The sequence below is a fragment of the Staurois parvus genome, unplaced genomic scaffold (genome assembly GCF_062004578.1).
Source record: "Staurois parvus isolate SC_StPar_1 unplaced genomic scaffold, SC_StPar_1.0 ptg002141l, whole genome shotgun sequence".
NCBI lineage: Eukaryota > Metazoa > Chordata > Amphibia > Anura > Ranidae > Staurois > Staurois parvus.
This window is the reverse complement of record NW_028319937.1, coordinates 103,504-121,570: the sequence shown is the minus strand read 5'-3', so window position 1 is coordinate 121,570 and position 18,067 is coordinate 103,504. Positions and strand designations below refer to the sequence as shown.

The 18,067-nt window shown below is 51.3% G+C and overlaps 1 protein-coding gene across 1 annotated transcript in view; it reads left to right on the top strand.

Annotated features, from left to right (window-relative positions):
* LOC149432432 (cilia- and flagella-associated protein 221-like) overlaps positions 1-18,067 on the top strand; it is a 54,972-nt gene that overhangs the window by 22,915 nt on the left and 13,990 nt on the right. Inside the window, exons 5-12 of the mRNA XM_089665207.1 lie at positions 93-204; positions 284-386; positions 4,856-4,943; positions 7,099-7,188; positions 7,917-8,012; positions 12,872-12,965; positions 13,045-13,133; positions 16,711-16,791. Of these exons, the coding sequence (XP_089521333.1) occupies positions 93-204; positions 284-386; positions 4,856-4,943; positions 7,099-7,188; positions 7,917-8,012; positions 12,872-12,965; positions 13,045-13,133; positions 16,711-16,791 (753 nt within the window). The remainder of the gene's footprint in view (positions 1-92; positions 205-283; positions 387-4,855; positions 4,944-7,098; positions 7,189-7,916; positions 8,013-12,871; positions 12,966-13,044; positions 13,134-16,710; positions 16,792-18,067) is intronic.

The following is an 18,067-nucleotide window of genomic DNA, read 5'->3' as shown; positions in this document are numbered from 1 at the left end:
ATTGTACATTCAGAGGTGTCTATAAGTCGTGTATATAATCACATCGGGTTCTAATTGATTATTATTCTGTATATTTTATACACCAATCTCAGGTCATCGAGTTCCACGATCTGCGATTCCCACTCAATCTCTCCAATCCTCATGCCGTGGCCACCGTCCTGAACCAGCAGCCGGGGAAAGTCCGACTGAAGGACATGCGTGAAGGTGAGGGAACACGATATGAGGAAGAGGACATTTTAATGTATCATTCATGGTCACATCTCTCTGTATTCCTCTCCTCCAGGCCTCACCTGTGCTGGAAAGAAAACACGCCAGGAGAAGGAGACTTTGTTCCAGCAAGTTGTGCAGCAGAATGTGGCTGAGGAAGAGGCCAATCAGCTGCGATGGTGAATATTGTGCTCCTCTCATTACCTGTATTGGAGGATATGGAGGTGATATCAGACCTGGAGCTCTCCTGCCTTCAGGACTGGGCCAATGTGGTCCAATATAGTCCACCATTCCTAGTGCATCTCCATCACTAATATTCATACATTGACTTAATGCTGTCAGAAGACTTGTTGGGAAGGTGGGAGCACTGGTCAGTAGACATGTTGGGAGGGTGGATGGACTGGGAATGGTTGGGAGGGAGGATGGACTGGTCAGTAGACATGTTGGGAGGGTGGATGGACTGGTCAGTAGACATGTTGGGAGGGTGGATGGACTGGTCAGTAGACATGTTGGGAGGGTGGATGGACTGGTCAGTAGACATGTTGGGAGGGTGGATGGACTAGTCAGAAGACATATTGAGAGGGTGGATGGACTGGTCAGTAGACATGTTGGGAGGGTGTATGGACTGGTCAGTAGACATGTTGGGAGGATGGTTGGACTTTTCAGTAGACATGTTGGGAAGGTGGGCGCACTGGTCGGTAGACATGTTGGGAGGGTGGGTGAATGGACTGGTCAGTAGACATGTTGGGAGGGTGGATGGACTGGTCAGTAGACATGTTGGGAGGGTGGATGGACTGGGAATGGTTGGGAGGGTGGATGGACTGGTCAGTATACATATTGGGAGGGTGGATGGACTGGTCAGTAGACATGTTGGGAGGGTGGATGGACTGGGAATGGTTGGGAGGGTGGATGCACTGGTCAGTATACATATTGGGAGGGTGGATGGACTGGTCAGAAGACATTGAGAGGGTGGATGGACTGGTCAGTAGACATGTTGGGAGGGTGGGCGCACTGGTCAGTAGACATGTTGGGAGGGTGGGTGAATGGACTGGTCAGAAGACATGTTGGGAGGGTGGATGGACTGGTCAGAAGACATGTTGGGAGGGTGGATGGACTGGTCAATAGATATGTTTGGAGGGTGGATGGACTGGTCAGTAGACATGTTGGGAGGGTGGATGAACTGGTCAGTAGACATGTTGGGAGGGTGGATGGACTGGTCAGTAGACATGTTGGGAGGGTGGATGGACTGGTCAGTAGACATGTTGGGAGGGTGGATGGACTGGTCAGTAGACATGTTGGGAGGGTGGATGAACTGGTCAGTAGACATGTTGGGAGGGTGGATGGACTGGTCAGTAGACATGTTGGGAGGGTGAATGGACTGGTCAGTAGACAAATTGGGAGGGTGGATGGACTGGGAATGGTTGGGAGGGTGGATGGACTGGTCAGTAGACATGTTGGGAGGGTGTATGGACTGGTCAGTAGACATGTTGGGTGGGTGTATGGACTGGTCAGTAGACATGTTGGGAGGATGGATGGACTTTTCAGTAGACATGTTGGGAAGGTGGGCGCACTGGTCAGTAGACATGTTGGGAGGGTGGGTGAATGGACTGGTCAGTAGACATGTTGGGAGGGTGGATGGACTGGTCAGTAGACATGTTGGGAGGGTGAATGGACTGGTCAGTAGACATGTTGGGAGGGTGGATGGACTGGTCAGTAGATATGTTCTGAGGGTGGATGGACTGGTCAGTAGACATGTTGGGAGGGTGGATGGACTGGTCAGTATACATATTGGGAGGGTGGATGGACTGGTCAGTAGACATATTGGGAGGGTGGATGGACTGGTCAGTAGACATATTGGGAGGGAGGATGGACTGGTCAGTAGACATGTTGGGAGGGTGGATGGACTGGTCAGTATACATATTGGGAGGGAGGATGGACTGGTCAGTAGATATGTTGGGAGGGTGGATGGACTGGTCAGTAGACATGTTGGGAGGGTGAATGGACTGGTCAGTAGACATATTGGGAGGGTGGATGGACTGGGAATGGTTGGGAGGGTGGATGGACTGGTCAGTATACATATTGGGAGGGAGGATGGACTGGTCAGTAGACATGTTGGGAGGGTGGATGAACTGGTCAGTAGACATGTTGGGAGGGTGGATGAACTGGTCAGTAGACATGTTGGGAGGGTGGATGGACTGGTCAGTAGACATGTTGGGAGGGTGGATGGACTGGTCAGAAGACATGTTGGGAGGGTGGATGGACTGGTCAGTAGACATGTTGGGAGGGTGGATGGACTGGTCAGTAAACATATTGGGAGGGTGGATGGACTGGTCAGTAGACATGTTGGGAGGGTGGATGAACTGGTCAGTAGACATGTTGGGAGGGTGGATGGACTGGTCAGTATACATATTGGGAGGGTGGATGGACTGGTCAGTAAACATGTTGGGAGGGTGGATGGACTGGTCAGTATACATATTGGGAGGGTGGATGGACGGGTTAGTAGACATGTTGGGAGGGTGGATGGACTGGTCAGTAGATATGTTGGGAGGGTGGATGAACTGGTCAGTAGACATGTTGGGAGGGTGGATGAACTGGTCAGTAGACATGTTGGGAGGGTGGATGGACTGGTCAGTAGACATGTTGGGAGGGTGGATGGACTGGTCAGAAGACATGTTGGGAGGGTGGATGGACTGGTCAGTAGACATGTTGGGAGGGTGTATGGACTGGTCAGTAGACATGTTGGGAGGATGGATGGACTTTTCAGTAGACATGTTGGGAAGGTGGGCGCACTGGTCAGTAGACATGTTGGGAGGGTGGGTGAATGGACTGGTCAGTAGACATGTTGGGAGGGTGGATGGACTGGTCAGTAGACATGTTGGGAGGGTGAATGGACTGGTCAGTAGACATGTTGGGAGGGTGGATGGACTGGTCAGTAGATATGTTCTGAGGGTGGATGGACTGGTCAGTAGACATGTTGGGAGGGTGGATGGACTGGTCAGTATACATATTGGGAGGGTGGATGGACTGGTCAGTAAACATGTTGGGAGGGTGGATGGACTGGTCAGTAGATATGTTGGGAGGGTGGATGAACTGGTCAGTAGACATGTTGGGAGGGTGGATGGACTGGTCAGTAGACATGTTGGGAGGGTGGATGGACTGGTCAGTAGACATGTTGGGAGGGTGGGAGCACCGGTCAGTAGACATGTTGGGAGGGTGGGAGCACCGGTCAGTAGACATGTTGGGAGGCCGGGAGCACCGGTCAGTAGACATGTTGGGAGGCCTGGAGCACCGGTCAGTAGACATGTTGGGAGGCCGGGAGCACCGGTCAGTAGACATGTTGGGAGGCCGGGAGCACCGGTCAGTAGACATGTTGGGAGGCCGGGAGCACCGGTCAGTAGACATGTTGGGAGGCCGGGAGCACCGGTCAGTAGACATGTTGGGAGGCCGGGAGCACCGGTCAGTAGACATGTTGGGAGGGTGGGAGCACCGGTCAGTAGACATGTTGGGAGGGTGGGAGCACCGGTCAGTAGACATGTTGGGAGGGTGGGAGCACCGGTCAGTAGACATGTTGGGAGGGTGGGAGCACCGGTCAGTAGACATGTTGGGAGGGTGGGAGCACCGGTCAGTAGACATGTTGGGAGGGTGGGAGCACCGGTCAGTAGACATGTTGGGAGGCCGGGAGCACCGGTCAGTAGACATGTTGGGAGGGTGGGAGCACCGGTCAGTAGACATGTTGGGAGGGTGGATGGACTGGTCAGTAGATATGTTGGGAGGGTGGATGAACTGGTCAGTAGACATGTTGGGAGGGTGGATGGACTGGTCAGTAGACATGTTGGGAGGGTGGATGGACTGGTCAGTAGACATGTTGGGAGGGTGGGAGCACCGGTCAGTAGACATGTTGGGAGGCCGGGAGCACCGGTCAGTAGACATGTTGGGAGGCCGGGAGCACCGGTCAGTAGACATGTTGGGAGGCCGGGAGCACCGGTCAGTAGACATGTTGGGAGGGTGGGAGCACCGGTCAGTAGACATGTTGGGAGGGTGGGAGCACCGGTCAGTAGACATGTTGGGAGGGTGGGAGCACCGGTCAGTAGACATGTTGGGAGGGTGGGAGCACCGGTCAGTAGACATGTTGGGAGGGTGGGAGCACCGGTCAGTAGACATGTTGGGAGGGTGGGAGCACCGGTCAGTAGACATGTTGGGAGGGTGGGAGCACCGTTCAGTAGACCGGCACTGTATGATCTGTAGCTCCTCCTCCTGTAGGATCAGAGCAGAGTAATGAACATTTCTGGTGGCGGGTGAGCCGGCTCTATGATGATTATTTGCCGTCTCTCACTTCCCCGATTAGATGGAGATCATAAACAAACACTTCGCAGTGCGAGATTGTAAACAAACGCTTCCACCCCGCCCCCTCTCCCCGCCCCCTCTCCCCGCCCCCTCTCCGTTTTCATCTCACTAAGCTTTATTTGGCACACAGAAGATTCCGGAGAATTCTCAATGTTTGGTTTATAAAATGTCACTTCTAGAGAGACTTACTGTGTGACAAATGGGTTGTGTGGCCGGCTGCCATGGAAGTGCGTCACGTTCGATATACGGCGGGAAATTCTCAGCAAACCGCAGACAGTAATCATTCTGGTACTCCCCTTCACAGGCAGATCCATCGTGGCAGTGACCCCGCTTCTCCCAGACAGCGCCAGCGGATACGAGACGAACGCCTGAGTGCAGAGGACAAATATCAGGTCAGAGATGTCTCACCAATCTGCACCAATCAGATCTGTTCAATCCTCCCTCCGCCCTCCCCTCTAGTCTTGCACAGGTGTACCAGCTCCACCCCTTCAGTCTTGCGCAGGTGTATTGGCTCCTCCCCTTCAGTCTTGCACAGGTGTACCGGATCCACCCCTTCAGTCTTGCACAGGTGTACAGGCTCCTCCTCTTCAGTCTTGCACAGGTGTACAGGCTCCTCCTCTTCAGTCTTGCACAGGTGTACAGGCTCCTCCCCTTCAGTCTTGCACAGGTGTCCCGGCTCCTCCCCTTCAGTCTTGCCCACGTGTACCGGCTCCTCCCCTTCAGTCTTGCCCAGGTGTAGCAGCTCCTCCCCTTCAGTCTTGCACAGGTGTAGCAGCTCCTCCCCTTCAGTCTTGCACAGGTGTACAGGCTCCTCCCCTTCAGTCTTGCACAGGTGTAGCAGCTCCTCCCCTTCAGTCTTGCCCAGGTGTACCGGCTCCTCCCCTTCAGTCTTGCACAGGTGTCCCGGTTCCTCCCCTTCAGTCTTGCACAGGTGTACTGGCTCCTCCCCTTCAGTCTTGCCCAGGTTTAGCAGCTCCTCCCCTTCAGTCTTGCACAGGTGTACCGGCTCCACCTCTTCAGTCTTGCACAGGTGTATTGGCTCCTCCCCTTCAGTCTTGCACAGGTGTACCAGCTCCACCCCTTCAGTCTTGCACAGGTGTACCAGCTCCACCCCTTCAGTCTTGCACAGGTGTACCAGCTCCACCCCTTCAGTCTTGCACAGGTGTACAGGCTCCTCCTCTTCAGTCTTGCACAGGTGTACAGGCTCCTCCTCTTCAGTCTTGCACATGTGTACAGGCTCCTCCTCTTCAGTCTTGCACAGGTGTACAGGCTCCTCCTCTTCAGTCTTGCACAGGTGTACAGGCTCCTCCTCTTCAGTCTTGCACAGGTGTATAGGCTCCTCCCCTTCAGTCTTGCCCAAGTGTACCGGCTCCTCCCCTTCAGTCTTGCCCAGGTGTAGCAGCTCCTCCCCTTCAGTCTTGCACAGGTGTAGCAGCTCCTCCCCTTCAGTCTTGCACAGGTGTACAGGCTCCTCCCCTTCAGTCTTGCACAGGTGTAGCAGCTCCTCCCCTTCAGTCTTGCCCAGGTGTACCGGCTCCTCCCCTTCAGTCTTGCACAGGTGTCCCGGTTCCTCCCCTTCAGTCTTGCACAGGTGTACTGGCTCCTCCCTTCAGTCTTGCCCAGGTTTAGCAGCTCCTCCCCTTCAGTCTTGCACAGGTGTACCGGCTCCACCCCTTCAGTCTTGCACAGGTGTATTGGCTCCTCCCCTTCAGTCTTGCACAGGTGTACCAGCTCCACCCCTTCAGTCTTGCACAGGTGTACCAGCTCCACCCCTTCAGTCTTGCACAGGTGTACAGGCTCCTCCTCTTCAGTCTTGCACAGGTGTACAGGCTCCTCCTCTTCAGTCTTGCACAGGTGTACAGGCTCCTCCTTTTCAGTCTTGCACAGGTGTACAGGCTCCTCCTCTTCAGTCTTGCACAGGTGTATAGGCTCCTCCCCTTCAGTCTTGCACAGGTGTCCCGGCTCCTCCCCTTCAGTCTTGCCCAAGTGTACCGGCTCCTCCCCTTCAGTCTTGCCCAAGTGTACCGGCTCCTCCCCTTAAGTCTTGCCCAGGTGTAGCAGCTCCTCCCCTTCAGTCTTGCCCAGGTGTAGCAGCTCCTCCCCTTCAGTCTTGCCCAGGTGTACAGGCTCCTCCTCTTCAGTCTTGCACAGGTGTAGCAGCTCCTCCCCTTCAGTCTTGCCCAGGTGTACCGGCTCCTCCCCTTCAGTCTTGCACAGGTGTACCAGCTCCTCCCCTTCAGTCTTGCACAGGTGTACTGGCTCCTCCCCTTCAGTCTTGCCCAGGTTTAGCAGCTCCTCCCCTTCAGTCTTGCACAGGTGTACCGGCTCCTCCCCTGGACTGGAATGGCTTCCTCTGATGTCACTGCACACTGGGAGCTCCTCACAATGTGCATTAGAAGCTGCAGCAAGTCAGTCAGAGCTCCGCTCCATTTCCTGTCTGGAGGACGTCCAGTATCATCTAGAGCTTTCCTCCCCAGCCTGACTGTCCCTGGCCACGCCCCTTTCATTCATATCATGATACCATATGGCGGTATTTCTGTGACGCAGGTGATGAGCGGCAATCCCGACCTCCAGAGAGAATGCAGGCGTCCGTGTGTGAGTGCCGTGTCCAAGCGGGTGTTGCGCAGATCAGACCAGGTGAGTGGGAGGTCAGGTATAGTGACCTCCTTCTACATACATGACATAGGAAGACCTCCACAACACATGTATGTCCTCCATCTATATACATGACATAGGAAGACCTCCATTACACATGTATGTCCTCCATCTACATACATGACATAGGAAGACCTCCACAACACATGTATGTCCTCCATCTGCATACATGACATAGGAAGACCTCCACAACACATGTATGTCCTCCATCTACATACATGACATAGGAAGACCTCCATAACACATTGTATGTCCTCCATCTACATACGTGACGTATGAAGACCTCCATAACACATTGTATGTCCTCCATTTACATACATGATATAGGAAGACCTTCATAACACATTGTATGTCTTCCATCCACATACATGATGTATGAAGACCTCCACAACACATGTATGTCCTCCATCTGCATACATGACATAGGAAGACCTCCACAACACATGTATGTCCTCCATCTACATACATGACATAGGAAGACCTCCATAACACATTGTATGTCCTCCATCTACATACGTGACGTATGAAGACCTCCATAACACATTGTATGTACTCCATCTACATACGTCACATAGGAAGACCTCCGTAACACATTGTATGTCTTCCATCCACATACATGACATATGAAGACCTCCGTAACACATTGTATGTCTTCCATCCACATACATGACATATGAAGACCTCCGTAACACATTGTATGTCCTCTGCAGCTTCTCACCGTTCAGCCTCAGTTTGACCTCTATCTGAATGAGCTCTGGGCCAATAGGAACCGAGCATTGCGACATTTCCAGCAGGCCGCCCGCAAGGTGAGACCCCAATCCGGTGCTGAGATTGGTAATCTGGGGCCCAGGGATGGGAGTCTGACATCATCTGTACCTCCCACCGAGAGGGAAAAGGTATGTAGGTAAGGGACACGCCCCCAGCTATATATAGAACAAGGACACGCCCCCAGTTATATATAGGTAACGGACACGCCCCAAGTTATCTATAGAAAAAGGACACGCCCACAGTTATATATAAAACAAGGACACGCCCCCAGTTATATATAGAACAAGGACACGCCCCCAGTTATAGGTAAAAGGACACACCCACAGTTATAGGTAAATGACATGCCCCTAGTTATAGATAAGAAAAGGACACACCCTCAGATATATATAGAAAAAGGACACGCCCACCAGTTATATATAGCTAAATAGCACGCCCCCAGTTATATATAGGTCAAGAACACGCCCTCAGTTATATATAGGTAATGGACACGCCCCAAGTTATCTATAGAAAAAGGACACGCCCCCAGTTATAGATAGGTAAATAGCACGCCCCCAATTATAGATAGGAAAAGGACACACCCTCAGATATATATAGAAAAAGGACACGCCCACCAGTTATATATAGAACAAGGACACGCCCCCAGTTATAGGTAAATGACATGCCCCTAGTTATAGATAGGAAAAGGACACACCCTCAGATATATAGAAAAAGGACACGCCCACCAGTTATATATAGGTAAAATACGCGCCCCCAGTTATATATATGTAAAGGACACGCCCCCATTCATATATAGAAAAAGGACACACCCCTCAGGTATATATAGGTAAATAGCACGCCCCCAGTTATATATAGGTAAAGGACACGCCCCAAGTTATGTATAGAAAATGGACACGCCCCAGTTATATATAGAACAAGGACACGCCCCCAGTTATAGGTAAATGGCACGCCCCTAGTTATAGATAAGAAAAGGACACACCCTCAGATATATATAGGTAACTAGCACGCCCCCAGTTATATATAGGTAACTAGCACGCCCCCAGTTATATATAGGTCAAGAACACGCCCTCAGTTATATATAGGTAACGGACACGCCCCAAGTTATCTATAGAAAAAGGACACGCCCCCAGTTATATATAGCACAAGGACACCCCCCCCCAGTTATATGTAGAGCAAGGACACGCCCCCCAGTTATATATAGAACAAGGACATGTCCACAGTTATATATAGAACAAGGACACGCCCCCAGTTATATATAGGTCAAGAACACGCCCCCAGTTATATATAGGTAAGGGACACGCCCCAAGTTATGTATAGAAAAAGGACACGCCCCAGTTATATATAGAACAAGGACACGCCCCCAGTTATAGGTAAATGAGATGCCCCTAGTTATAGATAAGAAAAGGACACACCCACCAGTTTTATATAGGTAACTAGCACGCCCCCAGTTATATATAGGTAACTAGCACGCCCCCAGTTATATATAGGTAACTAGCACGCCCCCAGTTATATATAGGTAACTAGCACGCCCCCAGTTATATATAGGTAACTAGCACGCCCCCAGTTATATATAGGTAACGGACACGCCCCAAGTTATGTATAGAAAAAGGACACGCCCCAGTTATATATAGAACAAGGACACGCCCCCAGTTATAGGTAAATGAGATGCCCCTAGTTATAGATAAGAAAAGGACACACCCACCAGTTATATATAGGTAACTAGCACGCCCCCAGTTATATATAGGTAACTAGCACGCCCCCAGTTATATATAGGTAACTAGCACGCCCCCAGTTATATATAGGTAACTAGCACGCCCCCAGTTATATATAGGTCAAGAACACGCCCTCAGTTATATATAGGTAACGGACACGCCCCAAGTTACCTATAGAAAAAGGACACGCCCCCAGTTATATATAGGTAAATAGCACGCCCCCAGTTATAGATAGGAAAAGGACACACCCTCAGATATATATAGAAAAAGGACACGCCCACAAGTTATATATAGCACAGGGACCCCCCCAGTTATATGTAGAGCAAGGACACGCCCCCCAGTTATATAGAGAACAAGGACATGTCCACAGTTATACATAGAACAAGGACACGCCCCCAATTATATATAGGTCAAGAACACGCCCCCAGTTATATATAGGTAAGGGACACGCCCTAAGTTATATATAGAAAAGGACACGCCCCTAGTTATAGATAGAGGACACCCCCCCGGTTATATATAGGCAAAGGGCATGCCCCCCCAGTTATATATAGAAAAAGATACACCCTTAGTTATAGATAAAAGACACCCCCCCCCCCCAGGACTGAGGGCTGAGAGGAGTACAGAGACGGGGGGCTGGGATGTTTTCAGGAAGCTAATGTATGTACAGCACTCTGCCGGCCCCTCCCACCAGCCATGATCTGCTTGCATTACATAGAGAAGCACAGAGATGACATCACTGCATATAAATAAGTAATGCAATAAAAATTGAAAGGTTTTATTTACAAATGTCATTATCACGGTGATGGGGGGGGGGGGGGGGGGCAGACCAGGGAAGGCAACATATGAGCAGATTAAACTCCGTATTTAATAGAGAGCCACTCATCAGAGGTAATGGAGGGATTTGGTTCCAGAGAAGGACAGCCAGGACCTCTGTGTGGTGTCTCCGTATTGCAGCGTCTGCTTGGGTGTTGTCACATCTTATATACAAGTTCGGGTTTATGACTCTGTGTGCAGTATGCCCATGTTCCATGCTCCGTCCTCCGTGTTCCATGTTCTATGTTCCATGCTCCGTCCTCCGTGTTCCATGTTCTATGTTCCATGCTCCGTCCTTCATGTTCCATGCTCCGTCCTCCGTGTTCCATGTTCTATGTTCCATGCTCCGTCCTCCATGTTCCATGTTCTATGTTCCATGCTCCGTCCTCCGTGTTCCATGTTCTATGTTCCATGCTCCGTCCTTCATGTTCCATGCTCCGTCCTCCGTGTTCCATGTTCTATGTTCCATGCTCCGTCCTTCATGTTCCATGCTCCGTCCTCCGTGTTCCATGTTCTATGTTCCATGCTCCGTCCTTCATGTTCCATGCTCCGTCCTCCGTGTTCCATGTTCTATGTTCCATGCTCCGTCCTTCATGTTCCATGCTCCGTCCTCCGTGTTCCATGTTCTATGTTCCATGCTCCGTCCTTCATGTTCCATGCTCCGTCCTCCGTGTTCCATGTTCTATGTTCCATGCTCCGTCCTTCATGTTCCATGCTCCGTCCTCCGTGTTCCATGTTCTATGTTCCATGCTCCGTCCTCCGTGTTCCATGTTCTATGTTCCATGCTCCGTCCTTCATGTTCCATGCTCCGTCCTCCGTGTTCCATGTTCTATGTTCCATGCTCCGTCCTCCATGTTCCATGTTCTATGTTCCATGCTCCGTCCTCCGTGTTCCATGTTCTATGTTCCATGCTCCGTCCTTCATGTTCCATGCTCCGTCCTCCGTGTTCCATGTTCTATGTTCCATGCTCCGTCCTTCATGTTCCATGCTCCGTCCTCCGTGTTCCATGTTCTATGTTCCATGCTCCGTCCTTCATGTTCCATGCTCCGTCCTCCGTGTTCCATGTTCTATGTTCCATGCTCCGTCCTTCATGTTCCATGCTCCGTCCTCCGTGTTCCATGTTCTATGTTCCATGCTCCGTCCTTCATGTTCCATGCTCCGTCCTCCGTGTTCCATGTTCTATGTTCCATGCTCCGTCCTTCATGTTCCATGCTCCGTCCTTCATGTTCCATGCTTCGTCTTCATGTTCCATGCTCCGTCCTTCATGTTCCATGCTTCATCTTCATGTTCCATGCTCCGTCCTTCATGTTCCATGCTTCATCCTCCGTGTTCCATGTTCTATGTTCTGTGTTCCATGTTCCATGCTCCATGTTCCATGCTCTGTCCTCCATGTTCCATGCTCCGTCCCTCATGTTCTGTGTTCTATGTTCTGTGTTCCATGCTCCATGTTCCATGCTCCATCCTTCATGTTCTGTGTTCCATGTTCCATGCTCCGTCCTTCATGTTCTGTGTTCCATGCTCCATGCTCCGTCCTTCATGTTCTGTGTTCTATGTTCTGTGTTCCATGCTCCATGTTCCATGCTCTGTCCTCCATGTTCCATGCTCCGTCCCTCATGTTCTGTGTTCTATGTTCTGTGTTCCATGCTCCATGTTCCATGCTCCATCCTTCATGTTCTGTGTTCCATGTTCCATGCTCCGTCCTTCATGTTCTGTGTTCCATGCTCCATGCTCCGTCCTTCATGTTCTGTGTTCTATGTTCTGTGTTCCATGCTCCATGCTCTGTCCTCCATGTTCCATGCTCTGTCCTTCATGTTCTGTGTTCTATGTTCTGTGTTCCATGCTCCATGTTCCATGCTCCATCCTTCATGTTCTGTGTTCCATGTTCCATGCTCCGTCCTTCATGTTCTGTGTTCCATGCTCCATGCTCCGTCCTTCATGTTCTGTGTTCTATGTTCTGTGTTCCATGCTCCATGTTCCATGCTCTGTTCTCCATGTTCTATGTTCCATGCTCTGTCCTCCATGTTCTATGTTCCATGCTCTGTCCTCCATGTTCTATGGTTTGTTTTCTATGTTCCATGCTCCATCCTCCACGTTCTGTGTTCTACGCTTTGTCTTCTGTTTCATGCTCTATCCTCCCTGTTCCTTGTTCTACATTCTATGGTTTGTCTTCTATGTTCCGTGTTCCATGCTCCATCCTCCATGTTCCATGTTCTACATTCTATGGTTTGTCTTCTATGTTCCATTATCCATCCTCCATGTTCTACATTCTATGGTCTGTCTTTATGTTCCGTGTTCCATGCTCCATGTTCCATGCTCCATCCTCCATGTTCCATGTTCCACCCTCCATGTTCTATGCTCCGTGTTCCATGTTTCAGGTTCTGGTGCGCTGCAGAGTAAATCGCAGGTTGGGCCGTCTAAGGAAATTGCTGCAACGCCTTCGGGCGGAGCCGGAGGGGGATGGGCCAATCGGTAAGACGTCATTAGTCATGTGACATGTTTACAATGATTTGTGCTGATTGGTCAGGAGTGACCCTTTTATATCACACAGATAGCAGTGATGAGGAATCGATCCCCTCCCCCACCAATCAGATCCTCTTCTATGACTTCCCCCCATATCCTGCTGAACCCCCGGGATCGGTGAGTACAGAACAACTGGTCACATGCGGCTACCCTGGGGTCTGTATTCTGCACGTGGGCAATGAATAATGACTCTGATTGGGAGGGGAGTAATGACTCTGATTGGGAGGGGAGTAATGACTCTGATTGGGTGGGGAGTAATGACTCTGATTGGATGGGGAGTAACGACTCCGACTGGATGGGGAGTAACATCTCTGATTGGGTGGGGAGTAACGACTCCGATTGGATGGGGAGTAACGACTCCGATTGGATGGGGAGTAACGACTCTGATTGGGAGGGGAGTAACATCTCTGATTGGGTGGGGAGTAACGACTCCGATTGGATGGGGAGTAACGACTCCGATTGGATGGGGAGTAACGACTCTGATTGGGAGGGGAGTAACATCTCTGATTGGGTGGGGAGTAACGACTCCGATTGGATGGGGAGTAACGACTCTGATTGGGTGGGGAGTAACGACTCTGATTGGATGGGGAGTAATGACTCTAATTGGGAGGGGAGTAACATCTCTGATTGGGTGGGGAGTAACATCTCTGATTGGGTGGGGAGTAACGACTCCGATTGGATGGGGAGTAATGACTCCGATTGGGTGGGGAGTAATGACTCTGAGTGGGTGGGGAGTAATGACTCTGATTGGGTGGGGAGTAACATCTCTGATTGGGTGGGGAGTAACGACTCCGATTGGATGGGGAGTAACGACTCCGATTGGATGGGGAGTAACGACTCCGATTGGATGGGGAGTAACGACTCCGATTGGATGGGGAGTAACGACTTCGATTGGATGGGGAGTAACGACTTCGATTGGATGGGGAGTAACGACTTCGATTGGATGGGGAGTAACGACTTCGATTGGATGGGGAGTAACGACTCCGATTGGATGGGGAGTAACGACTCCGATTGGATGGGGAGTAACGACTCTGATTGGGAGGGGAGTAATGACTCTGATTGGGTGGGGTGTAACGTCTCTGATTGGGTGGGGAGTAACGTCTCCGATTGGGTGGGGAGTAACGACTCCGATTGGATGGGGAGTAATGACTCTGATTGGGTGGGGAGTAACGACTCCGATTGGATGGGGAATAACGACTCCGATTGGATGGGGAGTAACGACTCCGATTGGATGGGGAGTAACGACTCCGATTGGATGGGGAGTAACGACTCCGATTGGATGGGGAGTAATGACTCCGATTGGGTGGGGAGTAATGACTCTGAGTGGGTGGGGAGTAATGACTCTGATTGGCTGGGGAGTAACATCTCTGATTGGGTGGGGAGTAACGACTCCGATTGGATGGGGAGTAACGACTCCGATTGGGTGGGGAGTAACAACTCTGATTGGCTGGGGAATAACGACTCTGATTGGATGGGGAGTAATGACTCTGATTGGGTGGGGAGTAATGACTCTGATTGGGTGGGGAGTAACGACTCTGATTGGGTGGGGAGTAACGACTCTGATTGGGTGGGGAGTAACGACTCTGATTGGGTGGGGAGTAACGACTCTGATTGGGTGGGGAGTAACGACTCTGATTGGGTGGGGAGTAATGACTCTAATTGGGAGGGGAGTAACATCTCTGATTGGGTGGGGAGTAACGACTCTGATTGGGTGGGGAGTAATGTCTCTGATTGGGAGTAATGACTCTGATTGGGTGGGGAGTAGCGACTCTGATTGGGTGGGGAGTAAAGACTCTGATTGGGTGGGGAGTAGCGACTCTGATTGGGTGGGGAGTAGCGACTCTGATTGGGTGGGGAGTAACCTCTCTGATTGGGTGAGGAGTAACGGCTCCGATTGGGTGGGGGGTAATGTTTCTGATTGGGTGTTGAGTAACGGTTTTGATTGGGTGGGGAGTAACGACTCTGATTGGGTGGGGAGTAACGACTCTGGGTGTTGAGTAACGACTCAGATTGGGTGTTGAGTAACGTTTCTGATTGGATGGGGAGTAACGACTCCGATTGGATGGGGAGTAACGACTCCGATTGGATGGGGAGTAACGACTCCGATTGGATGGGGAGTAACGACTCCGATTGGGTGGGGAGTAATGACTCTGAGTGGGTGGGGAGTAATGACTCTGATTGGGTGGGGAGTAACATCTCTGATTGGGTGGGGAGTAACGACTCTGATTGGGTGGGGAGTAACGACTCTGATTGGGTGGGGAGTAACGACTCTGATTGGGAGTAATGACTCTGATTGGGTGGGGAGTAGCGACTCTGATTGGGTGGGGAGTAACGACTCTGATTGGGTGGGGAGTAGCGACTCTGATTGGGTGGGGAGTAGCGACTCTGATTGGGTGGGGAGTAACGACTCCGATTGGATGGGGAGTAACGACTCCGATTGGATGGGGAGTAACGACTCCGATTGGGTGGGGAGTAATGACTCCGATTGGGTGGGGAGTAATGACTCTGAGTGGGTGGGGAGTAATGACTCTGATTGGGTGGGGAGTAACATCTCTGATTGGGTGGGGAGTAACGACTCCGATTGGATGGGGAGTAACGACTCTGATTGGGTGGGGAGTAACAACTCTGATTGGCTGGGGAGTAACGACTCTGATTGGATGGGGAGTAATGACTCTGATTGGGTGGGGAGTAACGACTCTGATTGGGTGGGGAGTAACGACTCTGATTGGGAGTAATGACTCTGATTGGGTGGGGAGTAGCGACTCTGATTGGGTGGGGAGTAACGACTCTGATTGGGTGGGGAGTAGCGACTCTGATTGGGTGGGGAGTAGCGACTCTGATTGGGTGGGGAGTAATCTCTCTGATTGGGTGAGGAGTAACGGCTCCGATTGGGTGGGGGGTAGTGTTTCTGATTGGGTGTTGAGTAACGGTTTTGATTGGGTGGGGAGTAACGACTCTGATTGGGTGGGGAGTAACGTCTCTGATTGGATGGGGAGTAACGTCTCTGATTGGATGGGGAGTAACGTCTCTGATTGGATGGGGAGTAACGTCTCTGATTGGGTGGGAAGTAACGTCTCTGGGTGGGTGGGGGGGGGTAAGGCTCTGATTGGATGGCCGGTATTTCAATGGCTTGCAGGACCCGGGGAGCCCAGAAATGTTTCGTCCTGCATGATGACTGACTAGCCGCTTGCCTTCTGGGGGAAATGTTCACATTTTTAGCACATTTGTTAAATCTGCATGATTTTTGCTAGAAATGATTGTAATCTCTCAGAAATGTGTATTTCCTGTAAGTGGAGACCCCGGAGGAGGCCACGGGGGGGGGTAGTTGTGATGTTTTCTGTCACATATTTTCAGGCAGACACACTAGGCTGAGTTTCAGCGCAAATAACACGATATTATTCCCGATTTTGGATCAAATATAACAGATTGGATTGTGCTGAGCAAATCGATACCAAACATGTCAAATCGTCACATTTCAGGGCCCATTAAAGTGATCAGGCAGCTCTAGAGCCACCCAATCACCTTCATTGGAAAGGTCCTCGCCGGCTCCTAGGGGGCGGTCCAAGGTGGCAGCAGCTGTGAGCTTGATAACCCCTTGCCTGCCGGGTATATAAACATCCCTTGGTAGACGAGGGGGAGGGGTCATCAGGGGGCGGAGCTCTGCTAATGGTCTCTCTTCTTCTGCTGCACTCAGCCTCCTGGAGGTCTCTGCGGAGTCACCCCACAACCAGCCTCTGTCCAGCTGAAAGTCCAACTCCCCTTCTACCACCTAAAGGTAAGTCGTCCCATACACATCGATCATATACACGGCACTGCACACGCCTGTCATATACACGGCACTGCACACGCCCGTCATATACACGGCACTGCACACGCCTGTCATATACACGGCACTGCACACATCGATCATATACACGGCACTGCACACATCGATCATATACACGGCACTGCACACATCGATCATATACACGGCACTGCACACATCGATCATATACACGGCACTGCACACGCCCATCATATACACGGCACTGCACACGCCCATCATATACACGGCACTGCACACGCCCATCATATACACGGCACTGCACACGCCCATCATATACACGGCACTGCACACGCCCATCATATACACGGCACTGCACACGCCCATCATATACACGGCACTGTACACATCCATCATATACACGGCACTGCACACGCCCATCATATACACGGCACTGCACACGCCCATCATATACACGGCACTGCACACGCCCATCATATACACGGCACTGCACACGCCCATCATATACACGGCACTGCACACGCCCATCATATACACGGCACTGTACACATCCATCATATACACGGCACTGCACACGCCCATCATATACACGGCACTGCACACGCCCATCATATACACGGCACTGCACACATCGATCATATACACGGCACTGCACACGCCCATCATATACACGGCACTGCACACATCGATCATATACACGGCACTGCACACGCCCATCATATACACGGCACTGCACACATCGATCATATACACGGCACTGCACACGCCCATCATATACACGGCACTGTACACATCCATCATATACACGGCACTGCACACGCCCATCATATACACGGCACTGCACACGCCCATCATATACACGGCACTGCACACATCCATCATATACACGGCACTGCACACGCCCATCATATACACGGCACTGCACACGCCCATCATATACACGGCACTGCACACGCTTGTCATATACACGGCACTGCACACATCCATCATATACACGGCACTGCACACATCGATCATATACACGGCACTGCACACGCCCATCATATACACGGCACTGCACACATCGATCATATACACGGCACTGCACACGCCCATCATATACACGGCACTGCACACATCGATCATATACACGGCACTGCACACGCCCATCATATACACGGCACTGCACACGCCCATCATATACACGGCACTGCACACGCCCATCATATACACGGCACTGCACACGCCCATCATATACACGGCACTGCACACGCCCATCATATACACG